A 20,545-nucleotide genomic window follows, 5' to 3' on the forward strand; every position below is an offset into this window, starting at 1 on the left:
ATAGAATGGAAATCATTTTAAGTAAGTTATAGAATAAAAATAAGTATTAAAAGGGATCAAACCATAAGCTAATCGGACTATATTTATATTTTTTACACCTTATCTAGGCGCTACTTCTTCCTTATTTCTTACAGCATCAATGTCGACAAACACGGTGATCAGATAATCCATTTACCAGTCCCTCTTCCTGTATTATAAAATATTGAACGTTTTTAATTTCAAACATAGAACACAGCTCCACGATTTTACATAAAATCTGAATACCTCATTCTAAATCTCAATCGTTCAACAGAATTTCCGTCATCTTTCAAGTTCGTTCCGCCAAAGCTGTCAAAATATCGGATATGTATCTGCTGCGGCGCATCGGGGTGATAGTTGGGGTTGCCTGTGTGCTGCTCTCGATACGGACCCTCGTCGCGCCACCAGCGGTTATAGTTGGAAGGACGAGGGAAGACCTGAAAGCGTACTTGTGTAATACGGACTGGTGGGATCACTCTTTCACAACTTGTAAGTATTCCATTTTCAATTTGACTATAACTTAACTTTTTTTTTTAAATATTTATACCGTCTGTCTGATAGGGAATATGTGAGAACTGATAAAATTACTAACATCGACATTGCCGTTGCGTTACCAAATATGTCATGTAATATGTAATTTTTCTTGTTCTTGTAATTACACTGGCTCACTCTCCCTTCAAGCCTGGAAATAATAACACTAGCTATAATATATTTAAGTTGAAAATTCATAATGATAAGTAAATGAAAACTATATAAATAAAAACGGGTTTAATTTACGTACTTACAAGAAAAACATAATAGTTAAAAAAAGATGTAGTTATAAACATAATAAACATTTCTTTCTATCTTTCTTTCTTTATATACGTATGTTATTTCACAATTAAAAATGAGTGTGCGTAATAATAACTATGAATATTTATGAACCTTTGTTGTGTCTGTACCTCGATATAAAGTTATTTTTAGTCTACAGTCTAATATTTCATCATTATTATATAATATTATTATGTTTAGAATTAATAGTTGGATTCAAATAAAGAATTTGTTGCCGACCGATGTCTTTTTTATAAAATCAAAAACAAGTATATCGAGCACGAGATGAATTAAAAAAACAAATGCGTTTAGCTTGAAAAATTATTGGGTCCTGTCTAGATTTGAATTTCGATCATCGTTTAATAAAATCACATTTGCTAACTACTGTACCATCACGACTCGTGTTTTATAAACAGCTGGTTTATTTAAACTTTTATGTTATTTGTGACGTTACAGTTTTACAATTTCAAAACGAGTATGTATAAAGTTCACAATAAATTTTCATTTTAAGCATTTTAAATATTCAACATAGAAGCCAACACTTGAATCATGATTTAATCTGAGAATGATATACAAAACGAATGTTTGCCAACAATACTTTTAAAAATAACGAAAATATTAAATTTGTATACGTTACTGCGATTTTATTCGTCAAATCATTTACGAGAAAAATATGCACTATAATTTTTTGAATATTTTTTACAAATATTTTTCTTAAATATAATATTCGTATGAAACAGTATTTAATTCGAATTAAATAAAATTAATTATGTACAATTTCGTATCAATCGCTTAAAATGGTATGAGGGATGAGTGAGATGATAGGTGGTCACGGTCAACAATAGAAATTGGTACTTTTTTAAATATTAATCAAGTAATGGTTAAATATCGTCAACTAACCTTGACAACTAATATGTAATCTCTTGTGCTAAGTCAATACTTATCTGCTAGGTGGTAGAATGTCTGACGAATGAATGGTACCTAGATTAACTAGCACAGACTCAGAAAAATCTATATTTTAATATAGTTTAATAGACTAGTACATAAGAAGATTAATTATGAGATTCTCCTAGAAGGGTTTTCAAGCGTCGAGCGCGGTATTCTAGTACCGAATACCTATAGTCTCAGTTATTAAATTAGAAATGTAATACCTTAGACTATATTATACGCTTCAGAAAGTCCTTGATTATCTTCTTTTTTATTTATAACTAGCTACCCGCCCCGGTTTCACACGGGTGCAATGATATGACATCACCGTAGAAACATCTTTTAAAGATTTAAGCGTGCATATTGATATAGGAACAGAAAAAGCGACTTTGTTTTATACTATGTAATGAAACAAAAGTTATAATTTCAATACTTTAATTTTAAAACCAAAAGTTCCGATAAGTTAAATTTTAAAAGTCATAATGAATATCATAAATTATTCAATCTTTCAACCAATGATACCGTTGCAATTCGATATAAATGTTGTTTAGTTACATTTCATCCGATTGTGGTTGAAATAGGCTATGTATGTTAAAACGATAAATTAATAATCATACATATTATACAAACGAGATATTCCAGTGGTTAGAACGCGTGAATATTAACTAATGATTGCATGTTTAATACTCGCAGGCAGGATATATTATTTAGAGTTAGTAATTAATTATATAACTTTGTATTTCAACTGTTTGAATACAGTAACTAAAAGAGCCCTCTATCTCTTGCCTATATATTAAAATTACATTAATTTTATACCGTAACATTACTTTTTAAAATTATTTTAATAAACCTCCTTGGACATTTTTTTTTAATTTAGTGTAAATTCTGTTGGCTAAAATGATATTTTCTTTCAGTGGAAGTAATATTCCTGATGTGGGGTATTCGTCTGTGCATCATGGTACGGAAGGCGCCCTCCGAGTTCAACGAGAGTCGTTTCATCTCCATGGCTATATATAACGAGTTTCTGCTATCCGTGTTCCTTAATATATCCATGTAAGTAACATATATTTAAGTACGTAGCATACCTTTAAGACAGACATGCGTCCCTAAATCGCGGCACGTAGCAGCGCTATTATTGGTACACGATGACGTTATAAATTCAAAGCACCAATCAATATCTTATGTCACGTCATCTAGCTTCATTGTTATTGGTTCCTCGTAAAATATTAATTTTCGGGGAACCAATCAAGTAACCCACACACAAAAATACATTCTTATAATTTGTGAGAAAGATTGAAACAGCAATCAACTCTCGACTGTATATTATAAAACACATTAATTTTTTTTTATATTTATCATATTATATTATATTATGCTGAGGGATTTGAGTTAGATCAAAACAAATCAAGTATTTTGATAAACAATTAAAATTATAACACTTTATAAAACAAATCCCCTTCCTGTTGAAAACTTCAACCTAAATTAATATCTGCAGTACAATAAATTATAAAATAAAAACTCGTCCCAATCCATTTGCGTGATTAAATCTAAAATTGTATTATGTAATTAACAAAATGTAATTAAAATAATGACGCTATAAATAACGCGAGACATTTCTGTGTGAATAAAGAGATATGAAAATTTAATCTTATTTAGGCATAATTAAATTCGAAAATTAAGTATTATTACTTCACAATATAACGAGAATGAGTTGAATAATTTTGTATCTGTGGTAAATTTCGTTATATTAAACAGCTATATTTTTATTTATTTTTCCAATTGAACGTAAAGGCTACGGGTTCGTACGATAATAATAGTCCAAGGGTTCGAGATCAAATCCAAAGGCGATACGTCTACCGTATTAACATATTAGTTACACTAATAGTCCATATATTAGGTAGGGATATCCTTTAGCATTGTACCGAAGACATACCACTAATTAATAAGGGAAGGTTCAAAGTTCAATGAATTGTTAATGGATTTTTCTTGCAAAGAGTTATCAGCAAATATCCCGTTTCCGTCTGAAAGTTGTAAGTGTGTTCCGTACCTTGGAAAGTAAGTAAAGCACTTTACAGTAAACAAAACGCGTAATAACAAAGTCCTTCTAATTATCGCGCGGTTGAGAGTTATTTATTTCTCAACTCTTTGGGTTACAAATGATTTTAAATGCAGTACAATTCGGCATAATCTCACACATACAATCGAATGGAAGCCTCAGAATAATATTCTTGTTTACCCCTACCTCACCATAATTTCGCACCCCCACATCTCGTATCCCTTTGGGGGTAAAAATTACAATCCGGTACTAACCTAGTCCAACTATCCATTTATATTGGATATGAAAGAAATATTAACCATTCCTTACGTCGCCCATTTTACACCAACCTCGCGAACTAAGATTTTATGCCCTTGTGACTGTATTTACACAGGCTCACTCACCCTTCACACCAAATCACCATAATGGTAAGTATAGCTGTTTATCAATAGAATACCTGATCTGTGATTGGTACCTACCTAGACAGATGAACATAAATTACAAGATACTGTGTTCTATGGGATACAAATCAGATAACATGCTTTTCAATAACTTCCAACTAGACTGAACAGGAGTTAGCTAGCTTTTTTTATTTACTCAAAGGAAACCTTCAACAACAATCCCTTAATAAAGGAACCGGGTTATTCTTATCCAATAAAAAGACTGCGATGACCCGGTCTTCAGTGTGGATCCGAGAGTTTGTGGGATCCTATACGTACGATGATTGGTACACTATACGTGGCTTGATGTTCTATTCCCTCAGGGGGTAAAGGAGATCTCGCCCCTACATTTCTTGCTACTGCAAACGATAGCTTAAAGATATACCAGCAACCCTTCTCCGTTGAAATAGCTAGCTAATTAGACAATAATTGTTAAATAATACATTAAAAAATCTTTGTAGAAACTGACTAATAAGCAAACGGCTAACACCTTTCTTTAACACGCTGTATAGATTAAAAACCCTTTCCATTCAAAACACTCGTCAGCGTATAATTTAAACGCCGGAATTGAAAAGGTGCTGAAAATTTAACGGCTCTCGTGAATTTCAATTTGCGAGCCTTACTAAATTTATTTCTGCCTAAACATTTTAAAGTATCATTGGAGGGAATAAGCACGAAAATTTGTTTTAATTACCCGTGGTCCGCTATTAATTACATTTTTTCGTCTTTCTTGATATAATGAAAAGAATTCGTTACTTGATTTAGACGTATATAATGAGATTATAAATACATTTTATCCTATTAATCTGTATTTAGGTATTTGTTTCCTACTTGCAAATTTAATTTCATTAAAATAAAATTACTTTATAACCGGTTCGAAATTAAAAAAAAGAATAATCATAATCATAAAGAAACTCGGTTACTACCAATTATATTATCTATGTCTATTAATTATATAATTTAATTTAAGCGTCAATAACGCAATGGTTTACTGGCTGAATAGGAATGTAAAAAGTCTCAGGATCGATCTTGACCCCTTTGCCTATATTGTCATCCCCGCTGCTAAAAAGAGCAATAACCTTAAAAGAGGTGTAAATATGAGTATCAAGCTCAATCAAATCAGCAATTCCTTTATTAATTGGCATTGCTATAATTCCATAAAGATATAAGATTAACTAAACATTAAAAAAAAGGAAACAAAGTAACAAAGGTTAAGTTAAATAAGGACAAAAAATATTACGAAATTCAGCAAGCTCTTCAAGTGACAGTTCATTTTTTTAAAACCGTGACACCCTAAGATCCGCCCTTTCGCGCCAATTCATCTGAACCGGTGACGTCATCGTCTTGACCGCGTCACTCAGTTTTCTTTGAACAATATTTTAATACAATAACATGAAATTCATTCTAATTTCAAAAGGGCGAAGGGCAACTACTATTAAAAAATGTTTTATTAAAAACTTCAAAACGCGCTACATCTTCTTGTAGAAGTTTTATGACGACCTCCGTGGTCGAGTGGTGTGTATACCGGTTTTCATGGGTATGCCACTCCGAGGTCCTGGGTTCGATTCCCAGCTAAGTCAATGTAGATTATCATTAGTTTTCTATGTTGTCTTGGGTCTGGGTCTTTGTACCGTCGTTACTTCTGATTTTTCATAACACAAGTGCTTTAGCTACTTACATTGGGATCAGAGTAATGTATGTGATGTTGTCTCATATATATTTATTATTTATTTTATATATAATTTTTACCTTTTATTTCATTTGGGCCACTAATATATATACAAGAAATTTATTTAAAACTGTGAATTTATAAATGTAATTATATTAGTATATATTTCATTCAGTAATCTGATATAAACCATATCAGATTACACAGTGAAATAATAAATGAACAGTTCAAATATCGTTAACTAATTGGTAAAACTAAACGTATTTTTGGTATTTCGTTATCGAAGCCGATCTTGATCGAGCATGAAATGGCCTTGAAGATGGAAATTTATTACAAGTTTAGGTCGATTTATCATATTTATGTAATAGTTGTGACTTATACGTAAATTGTTAAGAATATAAAACCAGTGTAACTTTATAAAAATATTCTGATGGGTCCGAAAAACACTTGTAGCTGTGAGTCATGCAAGCTTTATAAATTTGTAAACCAGTAACATAGCTATATAGTACTATATTATGTATGTATTATACAGACATAACTTCATCTTTAACCACTGTATATATTTTTTAAAAAAAGCGTCAATGTTCGTTCGGTAATTTTAAACATCTAAGCATAGACAGGGATAGACAGACAGCGGTAAGTGACTTTGTTTTATACAGTGTAATGATTATATAACCCATAGTCGGGTTACAGTTACTTTGTTTCAAAATAAGTTTAGAAAATTGTTAATTCTAAACAGCGAAAACAATTGAAAACAACAAAGTTATATTAAACAAAAAACAATGAGAAATATGTGACGTTGTTAGTACATCGCATAGAAAACGTAGGAGTAGTTTACATAGTTTGAATAAAATATTTTAAACTCGACTTTATACAGACAGAGTAATGCTGAAGTTATGCATTTGTCAAGAAAACTTAGTCGCCGGGGTATACCACACTGTTATTACAAGTATGTCATACTCTTCCATATTTCTAGTAACAAACTTTTCGTTTATACATAGTTTGCATTTACTTTCAAAGGTTTTTCAAACGTTGTTAAGAGCCGTGACGACTCACTGGACACGTGAGTATAAGCGATGGTTCTGATTTCCAACCCAGGTATACACCAGCAAATTTTCATGTGTAGGAATTATAATTAAATATTGGAATAAAGCGGTATAGGAAAATTTCATGAGGTACTTGAGATTCGTCTGCGTGTAGCCAAATTGAAGCATCATATTGGAGATTTACAAAATTTCTCCTTAGTAAGACTTTCTCCACTTTTCCACAATAAACTTACTAAGCTTGCTTATTTTTTTATATATAATAAGTATATATAATAGTACTAAAACACTGATTACAAAATTTTGCGTGTGTGTTTGTATGTGTAAAATTGAAACAACACTTAAATGGGAGTCATTGTTATTTGATATAAAATAAATGACCAAATCTCATTTTCGTAAAATATTTTTCAATTCATATTTTATTACATATTTTCATATTGATATAAGCTAGTGGTTGTATATATAAATAAACATTTGATAAATATCAAACAAATTTTCATTTCATATTATATTTAAATTGAAAATATCATTTGACAATATTATTGAAACATACGTTCCATATCGTTCGAACATTATTTTTAAAAATTAAAAGATAGCATCAAGTACGATGCTAATTGTTTGCTGTTTGTTAAATTATCTTACAAGATAAAGTAATTTGATTAATATCCAAAAGGTTTTTGAGTGAAATAATCATTTGCCACACGTTTTTTTCTAACAACATACACAAGGTACGTAGCATTTTAGTTCTCAAGATCGGTGGCGCATTGGCGATGTAGACAATGATTACTATCTCTTAAAGCACCGATGTGGTACACCTATCATTCTAAATTAAATGTCCTAAATAATAATAACTATATAATATTCTGAATCACTAAAGTAACATGTGTAAAATTTTATCCGCGTAACCCCGTTTTATCATCTTAGACTTAAAAATCATAAAATCCCTTCTTAAAAGGGATCCAATAAGGTAAATGCCAAATTGCAGGTTATCAATAGTATATATTGATATATTTCCGTCAATAACTGGAGATTGTCTAGCCTACATTATTAATTATGCTCGATATTCTTTTTGAAGAGAAGGGTTACATCGTACGTATATTGACTTAGGACGAAAGCTACGCTGAGTTTCTATATAAATTATAACATCTACATTAATCTTATATAATTTTTCTGTTGTATTAAATATTAATTCCTGACTTCATATAAATGTAACACAATATTTTTTTATCTCATTCTCAAAGTATGATGTTACGACAGAAGTCAATTGCTAAAGTTATTAATTTCGGAATATTTACCATGTTTTTTATTTTTTATTCGGTTTTATTCTTGAACAAGATATTCGTAGATAATGTCGAAATATCGAGCTCCACCGAATAAAAATAAAAAAACATGATAAATATCCCGAAATTAATAACTTTAGTAATAAAAATAACCATGTTAATTTAAATTCATGTAGTTTAATTAATATAATGATTATGGCTAAAAAGCAACTATATTTTCCAAAATCCTTTCAAATTCACTAATTATATTACATAATGACCTACAAAAATGTATTCAACTGACATTCCTATTTAATTTATAAATATAAAAGTGTAACTGAGCTCTTTACTGATTCTTACACTGGTTTTTAGTTCATCTGGTTCTAATTCCTTCACATTTTATAAAATGTAATATATAGAAAATGAGTTGGCCCAGTGGTTAGAAAGCGTGCATCTTAACCGATGATTTCGGGTTAGAACCCAGGCAAGCACCACTATATATGTGTGCTTAATTTGTATTATAATTCATCTTGTGCTCGGCGGTGAAAGAAAACATCGTGAGGAAGCCTGCTTGTGTCTAATTTCGAAATTCTGCCACATTAGTAAATTCCACCAACTCGAATTGAAACAGCGTGGCAGAATATGTTCCAAATCCTCTCCTTGACGGGAGAGGAGGCATTATCCCAGCAGTGGGAAATTTACAGGCTGTTTCTTTACTTTACTTTTATTACTTTATATTAAAAAAAATTGCGTTATGCAAATGCTTGCAAAAGTCGAACGAATGAATCAAACAAATTAAATTTTGAATTTCGCAGAATAAATCAAGTAGACAAATTCCATGCCTAAAATAAAAACGTATATTAGAATAAAAACGATTCTAAAAATATTTAATTTAAAAAGTCTAGACCCGGTTACTAGCGATGGCCTGAAAACGCGATTTATACACGAACTTTTTCAGCAGCAACCGAATGCTCGAGGAAAAAAAAATTAATAATACGAACATTTACGAATTTCACTTGAAAATAATATACCGAGTCTTGTTATTGCGCACTATTAATTAAAACCCGCTTTAATTACCAATTTACGCTTTTGAGGCTCACTTTACAACTCTATATTTTCGTTTAATTTAATAAAATTACACTCGATTTTAAATTCGTCAAAATTTCATCTGAGTTAATTAAGAGTTTGAACGAAATTACCATCATTGAAAGATATTAATTAGATTACTATCTATTCAGGTTTTTGACAAAATTAAATTTTACAAAATTGGAATGTCATTTTCATTTCTGGTATACGGTAGTTATGTATGTTATCTTTTACTAGCTTTGTGCTAGCCTGTTTGAATGTGTACTGAGTCTTCCGGCACATATTAATAATTAATATGATGAGTGTTTATGTGAGAAATAATTAACCTTAATATATAGATAATATCTATCTATAATAAAAAAAAAGAATTATAAAACGAGGTGTTATAGAGTTGATTTAAATAATAATTGATATGTTTTCTTGCAGGCTATTTCTACAGTCACCAGCTAACCCAGATCTTCTGTACATAATATTCTTCTGTCACACCCAACTGACTGTCACTCTTCTACTTTGTTTCATCTTCGGTAGCAAGGTAAGTTATTTATACATGTTTCAAAGTTAATTTGCTTAGAAATATTTAATGTGTTTTTGTCTCTTGATAATCGTATAAAAAAGTGCTGTTTTTTTTTAAATCGCAAGTCGAATCCAAAGCAAACTTTTACATAAAAATTTTACCACTAATTTAAGCCAACGCAACTAGAGTAACGCGTGTCTGTTTTTGAAAATTTAATGTATTATATAGGAGTACAGTATAGTATATATACTTCTTGTAAAGAAGAAGACTTATCATACTTTAATGCGAATCTTTATTATTTTTACTCGGGTAAGAAGTTTATCAGGTCAGTTTATCAGGACAACATGCAGGTGTCCCAAAAATATCCACATAAAAATTAAAAATATTTTTCTGTTTCGTGCCAGGCGTACATGGTGTTCAGAGGGCATGGAAAAGATGACAGGGAAAAAACTGGAAAATTTAGATCAAGACCAGCTGAATCTACGTACACTATGACCACGAACCGCAGTACTCGCTTCTGTGATAACATGACTGAAAGAGATTTGGAGGTAAAATATGATAACATCTATTTACTACAGATCTTTTCAATAAAACACACAGTATCTTAAAATGGTGGTAGGGCTTTGTGCAAGCCCGTCTGGGTAGGTACCACCCACTCATTAGTTATTCTACCGCCAAATAACAGTACTCAGTATTGTTGTATTCCGGTTTGAAGGGTGAGTGAGCCAGTGTAACTACAGGCACAAGAGACATAACATCTTAGTTCCCAGAGTTGGTGGCACATTGAAGATGTAAGGAATAGTTAATATTTGTTATATCTTCATTGTCTATGGGTGATGGTGACCACTTACCATCAGGTGGCCCATATGCTCGTCCGTCAACCTATACCATAAAAAAATAAAAATAAAAAATTGACTGCATGTTAATTTTCATGTTATAAACTATAATAATACTAATATAATACTAATCTCGTAACACATATTATCTTAGGCTATAAGATTAACTCGCTTTATGTAACCGTAACCTTCATCCTTTGTATAGGAGGAGTTTAAAAAAATATGCAATCAGCTTGAAAAACTTCGAGAGCGTTGTGGATCTGGTGCTCACCTTGGAAAAATTATCGCTACCATGCAAGATGCTGCCACATCACATGAACGAAAACCAGGAGTGTCTGAATCAGCACCATTAAAATTAAACACAGTGTTCAGTGCAGTTGCTGGTAGACTAATGTGTACAGTAACGCCGGGTGAGGAATCAAGTAGCAGTGGCAGAGATTTACCCTTTGAAGCTCCACCAGCATACAGACAGAAAAATTTCACACCAACCAAAAGCGCAGAAAACAGTAACGCAGAACAAAGCCAAACAGATATCACAACAGATTCTCCTAAACGTAAAACAGATACAGCTGAGGAAGTAAAAGATGAAAAACAAAATGGAGTTTTTAAAATATCTGGTGAAGCCGGCTGCAGTGATATTCGACCGCCGGAAATGACAGCAAGAAATGGTATCAAAAGTGATAGAAATGAAGTTAGATCCAGTCCAAGTAGTACGGAAACAATAAGAGGAGTGAGATCAGGTCATGCAAGGACTCATGCTATAGTTATAAATTTAGACGACAAGAGTCGTTTTACTGAAGAAGTGACAGTTTAACACTCAAGAAGACTGTACTTACATTCCATAAATCCAATGGTTAGATGTGTTTAAATAGTCTTTTTCTTCTGCCATATTAGATATTTTGTTTATAATTAATTTTTATTGGTAATTAATATTTATGTTTTATTGTTGTTGACGATAATATTAAGTTTATAATCAGAGTCAAAGAATCTTAAGGAAAACATAATTTCGTTTCTAAATAATTTCATAAATAAATCTGTTTATAAACTTAGTTCAGATGAAAGTATATAAATAGTGTTTTAAGTAAACACATTATAACTTGAGATTCTCTTTTTTTACATTTGTTATATTTTGTTTAACTATAAATCACCTATGTTATGTTTAGTTAAAATCGGTTCCAGCATATAAAGATTTCTTTGTAAATGCTAGTCTGTACTGTGATTCATAGTTTATAATCTAGTCTAAATAATTTTTTAAGACGTTCGATAGTTCTAAAAATGCATATCAATGTTACTTCCTGCAAATATTTTACGGTATATAGTTTAAATTTGCGATGTAAATAGACATAATTATTCAAAAGTTGTTCTCGCTTTGAGTTTATCTTTAAACTGCCAAGTTTGCTAACGGATAGCTGTTATATTTACCTAAGCTGAGCTTCTGTTAATTTTGCGTTTCTCCGTTTGATAAAACGACACAATTCCTGCTAACTATTCTTGGTAATGATCACTTTTTATCTCTTAAATGTTACCTTAATGTTTCTGTTTTTTTAATACTTTCTTTCACAGAACTTTAAAGTAAAGACTTAATTAAGGTTTTATTAAAAGCATATTCCACGGCTCCATTTAATATTCTTAAAAAATTTTTTTATTCATTTGTTGTTTTGTTGTTGTTTGAATGTTAGCCTCTTTTTGATGTTATTGTTTCCATACTTTTAAAGACATATTGATGTTGTTTTATACTTGTAAATAGCAAAAGCGAAAAACCTAGAACCTAATCACTTAACATATTTAAATCATTGGTCGCTGTATGTATTTGTAGATATTCTCTATTATACATACTTTGATGATATATCTAAAATCAAATGTATATTGATCCTATATCTCAAAAGGTGTTTTTATTGTATTTTAGAAGTATTTTTGTTTTATTTATTGGTATAAATATTGTTGTATAATGTGAAAACAGAAAACCACCGACTTCAAAATAAAATTATCTACTAGAGTTACCGTAAGACAGTTCTCTGAATATTATTTCTGAATTTAAATCTATTTACGAATATCATTTTTGACATCGCTGACTTTGACATGTGAAATTCTTTAGAAATTAAAAGGTAAGTTGGCAAGAAAATTGCAGTCATTTTGAAAAGTGAACTCCACCGCAATAGGAGGAGGAAGAATGCCTTTGTTTCGCCGCATAATGATTATAGTCTAAGAGACACAATCTTCCCCCTCCCCCCTTCTAAAACCTTCCATAAAAGACAAAAGACATAATCTCGTTTCTTTTAAGTAAAAAAGATATATACATATATTCCCTTAAAAAGCTTTCTTTTTATTTATTATTTTTAAATATTTTCATTAATATATTGTATGATATATAATTGTATATACGTTTTAGATATATTCATGCTTTAACTTTAACTGGTGCTCAATATGTGAATATAACTCAAAATATGTATTTTTTAAAATTCAAGTTGATAAAACTTTGCAGTTTTTTTAATGACAGTATTATGTGTTAATTATTGCATGTATAATATGCTTATCTTAACCAAAATAGATACACTCAATGTTTGGCGATCAGCGCTTAGACTATGTCTTGGTTCTTGCAGTTTTCATACTAAAAGTTTTACTGCATATTAATTTCATCGCAATTTAAGCAAACTTCGTTTTTATTTACTTTGAATTTCAATCGGAAACGATTTAATTAATAAGTTTATATCTACAAACAAACTAATATAATATTTAATTATTAACGAAAATGTCTCCAAAATGAAATATAGAAAATAAGATAATAAATATTGTAAATTGTTTTAAAAGCGTTGTTCATTGCACATAAATAATACTTACTATAGTAACATAAATTAATGTGTAATAGTATCCAATTTTGATCTGAACTCTTAATAAAATAGGTTTATTCGCAAAAACCATATCACGAAAAGTAAAGGACAAAAAATTAAAAATTGTTTTTAAAAATAGAATATAAAATATTGTTATCTAAGAAGCCAAAGAATGACATTGTGTTTTAAATGACACGTCTATAAATAAAGTAGCTTTCAATTTTCAACCAATCACAGGCTTTGCCCGATTGTCAAAGGTACAAGATTATTCAGCCAAGTTATATAAATAATATAGATGTAAAATATAATTTTGTCAATACATCTCTAAGATATATTTATGTATTAAACCAAAATTTAACTTTAATAAATTCAGTATTTTAAGCGTAAACAGGTATCGATTGTAGTAATTTTCGTGAATTTTTCAATTACGTTTCTTTCTTTGAATTTATTTATATGTATGTTTTATATATCTGATGATTTATTTCAAACTGCTATGTGTATGTATCCGAGTATAGAATAAATACAATCTAAAAACTGCGGTTATAAATAATAGTATTAATAATATTTATTATTAAAGCTATTAATTTTGGGATATTTACCATGTTTTTTATTTTGTCTTTTCGTAGAGGATGTCGATCAAAACACACCGAACAAAAAAAAAAACATGGTAAAGATCCCGAAATTAATAACTTTAATAATAAAAATAACCAAAATAATATTTTAAAATCTAATAGTACTTATTCCACAAAATCATTTATTTATTTATTTATACAGTTGAACTAGAACAAAAAAATCTGATCTTGCCAGTTAAAAACAGTCAAATGTAAATTTTTAAGCCATACGAAAATTTTGCAATTTTCCAATTATACACTTCATTTACAAAAAAAAATCCATGTCATCTCTCCTCATATGATCTCCGAATCGTATTGTCATATTTTCTTAAATAGACGTTATATTTAAAACACGATGTCACATTACCTAACACCAATGTTAATTTAAAATGTTAATAATATTTAGTTATTAAGTTTTAATCTAGTGTATATTCATTCCACATCTTTAAATACTGATATTGTAAATTAAGAAAGAATGAAAGACGTTTAGTGACAATTATTGTATATAATATTGATATTAATGTACAGTAAGTGAATTCTTTGTATTATAAATAATTGCTTCCTCGAGATTGTTGACATTTTTTCATACGATCTATTCCAAGCGAGTTTGTGTAATATAAGCAAATTAATATTGATTGACTTTGATCAGACTAGATAGGTCGAAACTAATATAAACGTTATCTTAAGACTAATATGTTCTCCTGAGATGTCACTTTTGGAGTTCAATTCGCCGTCACTTCCATTATTCAATTTCAATGATTATTAGACAAATATTAGGTACATTTTCAGCCATTTTGTACTGGTTATATCACGATAACTACAATCACTAATAATAAGAAAATTTAGTTATTTTAGTCCAAATTCTAAATTCTGAGTCATCTCGGATTATGCGTATATAATAAATCGTACCGAATATCAACTTCGTGATAGGAATTTCTGTTAAATTAAATCCGTTTGGTGCAAAGGCCAGGGACACGTAATTAAAAAAAAAGTATTACGACGTAAAACAAATTGACGAATTAAACGAACACAAAATTATTGATATCATTCTCGATAAATCTCAACAACGATTAGTAAACTGTGCATAATTTATTACAATGATGATTTAAAGGCCGGCAACGCACCTGCTAGTCACTTTCTATCAGGTGAGTCTCCTGCTCATTTGCCAACTATCACATAAAAATGATGTGTTCATTCATGAAATTTAAATTTAGAACGTTTATAAAACTTCATATAATGAAAATTACAAATAACTGCCTGAATACAAACTCGTATCGACATATGTCTCCTTGGACAGGCCGTTAGTGACTATCTCTTCCGGCTATCGGAGATGCAATACGATCTCGTATATAATGGAGAAAGCAGTTCAATTGGTATCGAATTGTTTATACTGTATACGAATTAGCTTGGAATGGGAAATATGATGATGAACCAAAGATAGTTATTGTTGAATCGCTGATTTATTCGATAAAATATACGGATTTAGTGACGTCATTTGAAATAAATATTTTATTATAGTTTTAATGGAAATGAAATATCATTGAAATTCTTGTAGCCTTCAAGTATCGTATCCTATAAGTATATATTATTGTTTAAAAATTACCCAATAAAATTTAATAATTCTTTATCCATTTAAATTTCGAATCTCCAATATCCAGATTAGAAGTATAATGTGATCGAATACTATAATTTAACAAAACTATTGAATTTTCTATATCAGAGTCACTCATAGAGTCTTAACTAAGCGTTTTCGTCTTACCACTTGAAGTACTTGGAATAATAGTGTAAAAATGATGAAAAAGGTAAAACGCCCGACCGATATAAAAATGTAATAGTCTCCCCAGATTTCGCAAAGTGAATCAGGATCGAGGATCAAAAGGGAAATTTTGTTAGCATTATTATTAGTCTACGCTGACGGGCTTGGTACAGTAGCTATTTTTATCTTGGATTATATTTTTTGATTATATTTTTTCTTTCTATGAAATCAAAAATAAAAATCAAAATATGATTTATTCAAGAAGGCTTTTACAGAGACTTTTAAATCGTCATTTAACGAACTATGTTAAGTGAAGCTACAACCGGTTCGAAAAGTAGATTCTACCGAAAATATCCGGCAAGAAACTCAGTAATTCTTTTTCAAAATTTAAAAATACAAAGTCGTGTTAAATAAATACAATTATATATGTATGTAATATTTCCTCCCAATAAGTATTAATACCACGCATTTTTACGTTGTTTTCGTATGTCCAAAAATTTATAAGTATTTTTTTATTGATAGTCTTACAACTCTTCTTCATATTTGGTAATCTTAACGTTCCAGTTTCTTTATAATAAGTAAATATATATATTTTTTAAATAAAACAAAATACTTATATCGTTGAAATACTCATCAGGAATTCACAATTTTATAAAAATAAAAAAGGATTGCAGGAATACATGTTAGGACATAGGACAAAGCAATAACGACGGAATAAATTGTATATTAAAAATTTACTTACAACAACAAACAACAAACATATAATTTAAAGCGATTGATTTTCGCTACATTATATTACAAAAGAACTACTTAAAAATACTTCTGGTAACATTTCATATATTTGTACAATGCAAGTAAACTTAAAGATCTAGAATACAAGGCTCTTTCGTAACATTTTCTGTATTGCTTTCTTTTGTTTCAAACCTTGTATAAACGCTAAGGCTAAATCCTTCTCTTTATTGCGGCGAGTTTTGCTCAGTTGTGGTACTAACGAGCGGTTACTTTATTTTATTGTTTATTTAATTTTACGTCTCTACTTATAAGATTACATTATGTAATACTAGAGACCCTTGAGAGAACCTGGGCTACGCACGGGTGCATATTACTAAATATACTACAGAATTTGTTTATTTACGAAATCAAATTAGAAACTTCTAAAATTAACAGTATTTCTTGACTATATTGTTCATGTATTCCATACAAAAATCTGCCTTTCGAATCACTCTATCCATTAAAAAAAACCACATCAAAATCCCTTGCGTAATTCAGCCATATTAAAATAATAAAACTTCTCGATAATTTCAAAAACATTTTCTATATTATAGTTTGTTACAAATCGCCTTCATCCGAGTCCATCTGTCTCTACGTATAAAACAAAATCACTTCCCGCCGTCTGTACGATTAGATATTTCAAAAGTATGCAACGGATTTTAATGCGGTTTCCATCAATAAACAGAATGACTCAACTACCCTGATTTTTCTTCAACATTTAAATGTCAGGAATTCCAATTATCCTTTCTAGAAGAGAGTAACAATTTATCTTTTAATATTTTTGTTCTTCAACATGGCTACATCGTCTAGTTCATGACTGTACTGGTCGTCTTCACATTTGAACTCGTTGTCGCTTCCCATCAGTCGGACTGGAGTCATATATCTATTCATTTAATATAAAAAAAATAAGAACCGACTACTCTTATATATGTATGTCACCGTAACATTACAAAATTCGTCAGATATTCGTCGTCTGACGGGACAGATTGTATTCTGTCGAAATATAATGAACCGTGAAATATGATTACAATTTAACGTATTATTTTTCGCTATATTGTAATCTAGCTGAACTCCTTCTAAAGTAGTAAATTCATTTTATCGGATTTTTTTTATATAAACACTCGAAAGTTTACATTAGATAAGTTAGGTGGCGCTGTGATCGGAATATAAATAGTTCAACCGCACAAAGTCTAAGGGGACGAGCAGTTAGCACTCTATAAGTATGACAAGTATTTCTCGTTTCTCATCACGAAACGACTATAAACTTGAAACAATTTACCAATGTTGTCTACGAAGGGACACTGGGAGTTATGGTGCAGAAGTTATGTAATAACTCGGAGCATTGTACTTGCGATTTATTGAATAACTTTGTAATATTCACTTTAGAATGTGTTTCTTATAAAATGCTTAGTCTCAGGTCTTTATCTGCTTTACATTATTTGGAATGATTACAATTAATACTCGTTTAGGTTCTTACTTTCTTAGTAATCTATTTCGTTGTATTTATATCATCAAAGATTTTTATTATCAAAGACCTCGATCGATATTAAATACAGAAGAGTTGCACTTGCTTAGTAACTGTCAAAATTCTATAACCAGTTCGGAAATAAATATATCGAACCTGAGAATCGGTGATAGAAACTCAGGATTTTTTTTGTATCATATTTTACAAATTATTATAAATAATAAACTTTCATTATTTTAAATAGCCTCGGGGCGATTATCTCAGCCTCAAGGGCAAACAACTAAGAAGTAATTATTAGTTTTGTGATATTATTTAGCACCCAAACGCTCAGTAATGCTGGATTTACTTTAAAGCGAAATAACGTATACATTGTCCAATAATAGAGCTATTAACGCTGTACTAAGCCCTAATGCATAAAAGAGTAAAATGCAATCACAAAACAGTATATAAAAATAGTTACTACGCAAACTTGACCGCGTGAAACGGTGGAAAGAATGCTGTCATTTCCTCGTAAAATCAATTCCAATTATCTGGACAAAAAATTGAACCACATCTACCAACAACAGTCACCAAGGGAGTCGTATTCGATCACAAGAGCACGAGACATTTTGTTTTGTGACTACGATGACTTATTCTAAAATATGTTTTATGTATAACAAATTTTACCTCCTTAGTATCTCAGCTAGATTCGTACCTACATTATTAAGTTTTACTTTGTATTTTGTACACGCAATAATCCCATACAAAATATTAATTATCATTGAAAAATAATATATCATAAAACTCCTTAAAACGTAATAATAATAATAATTCAGATGACGTCACTAAAATCTTTAATTGTAAATAAAAGTGCTTGAAAAAAAAATCGCAATAAAATAATATAATAAGTAAATTAAAAGTACAGTGGTAGAAGAAACTTCAAAACAAAAGAAATCGTTCGACACAAACGAAAGTAGCTTCAAAGAGACAAAAACAGTTTCCTCGCTCACTGTACGATGTTTCAAAGGACATGTTGTACTGTCGATATAAAGAAAGCAATATTGACAATCTCAATAAAAGAGTTTCCAATGAAATGAGTATTTTATTGATTCTTTTGTCACGTTGTTATAATTGAATCACCGTTGAATTGTTACAGTTTATTATTAACTGAAGCCTGGTATATAAGCGTCGTTTAGGGGGTGATTAATTAAACATGTTGTCTTTTTCTTTCATATACTACAGTATTGTGATAGAAAAAGAAAAATCTGTGTTTATCAAAACAGTCACTAAGCAACATTTATAAATGAGGTCGTATAGATCTACAATTTGTATGTAAGCTAAGAAAAAGTTCACTATATATGTTTAGTTAAAACAAGCTATTGTTCTATTAACAATAGCTTTTTTGGGCAATTAGCTGTATTTCGAATTTATCTGCCATCCCATCAACCTCGAGATATAAGACGTATATCAACTTAAAAATTTAACGATAATCTTTTAAATTAAATACTTTTTTACAATACCAATTAAATAGACAGTCACAATAGAATATTGAAATAACAATATAATGAATGGCCTTTTTACTCTTAACCCGAGAGAAATCACTATTCTTATGCCTCTTATTCGTAGCATAAATCTGCCAGCTGTAAATCACTGGTAGCCAGAATTCAAGAAACAAGGAAAATCATAACAATATACTTATTTAACAATTACCTTTTCATTGAATGTATTTAGCATTCAAAGTATCTACTTACCCTAGTAATTTGCTTACAAAAAGTTTTGTCACAATCGTCCAGGTTTTGAAAAAATATCAGCCAATTTTCCTTTTGTGGAATCGCAGCTTGCTTGGTAAGTAACATTAATAGCACTAAAATTAAACCCATAATAATTAACACAAAACATGACAATAAATGTATCACACAAGTTAGTTTGAAAATACAAGTAGATTTTTATTTCCTTATTCTCATAAGGCAATAAGTAATTTGATAGAACTAGGAAGTATTGCAATTGAGAACCAACATTTACGTGTAAATACTATAGAGTGTAGCCAATAGCGAACATCGGGTATCCCTAAAACGCATGTTATTGACATTTACTAATCACTATTTTAGAACTAATAGCCCGCAGGCACGCTGACCGTTGGGTCACACCCATTATCTGTCGGTTACGACTCGGCCACACTTACTCACCTAGCTGAAATAAGGGTTCGTGACCGCTTGCTGTGTGAATGCGACCAAGATGAAGGTTGCGCAACCCATATCCTGTTCCCTCGTCCTAAGCCTCATCCCATTTACGACATTCTTTCTCCAAAATTCCCTCGCCATATAAATGTAGAATGTTTATTGACGTTTGTGTTTAGTAACTAATGTTATAAAATTAAGTTGTAAATAGTTTCAGTATTACTTCACGATTAATTCCTTTTGCTTGTGTTGTTCTATTACAAAGATTAACAAGGAAATGACTACTATAATCGTACAATTACAGACTTGTCCTCAAAATTT

The 20,545-nt window shown here is 30.2% G+C and overlaps 1 protein-coding gene across 1 annotated transcript in view; it reads left to right on the top strand.

Annotated features, from left to right (window-relative positions):
* Positions 1–11,596, top strand: part of LOC124532922 (probable G-protein coupled receptor 158) — a 213,419-nt gene extending 201,823 nt beyond the window's left edge. Inside the window, exons 8-12 of the mRNA XM_047108051.1 lie at positions 293–507; positions 2,670–2,808; positions 9,714–9,819; positions 10,206–10,349; positions 10,843–11,596. Of these exons, the coding sequence (XP_046964007.1) occupies positions 293–507; positions 2,670–2,808; positions 9,714–9,819; positions 10,206–10,349; positions 10,843–11,451 (1,213 nt within the window). The 3' untranslated portion in view covers positions 11,452–11,596. The remainder of the gene's footprint in view (positions 1–292; positions 508–2,669; positions 2,809–9,713; positions 9,820–10,205; positions 10,350–10,842) is intronic.
* The last annotated feature ends 8,949 nt before the right edge of the window (positions 11,597–20,545 follow it).

The sequence above is a fragment of the Vanessa cardui genome, chromosome 1 (assembly GCF_905220365.1).
Source record: "Vanessa cardui chromosome 1, ilVanCard2.1, whole genome shotgun sequence".
Classification (NCBI taxonomy): Eukaryota; Metazoa; Arthropoda; class Insecta; order Lepidoptera; family Nymphalidae; genus Vanessa; species Vanessa cardui.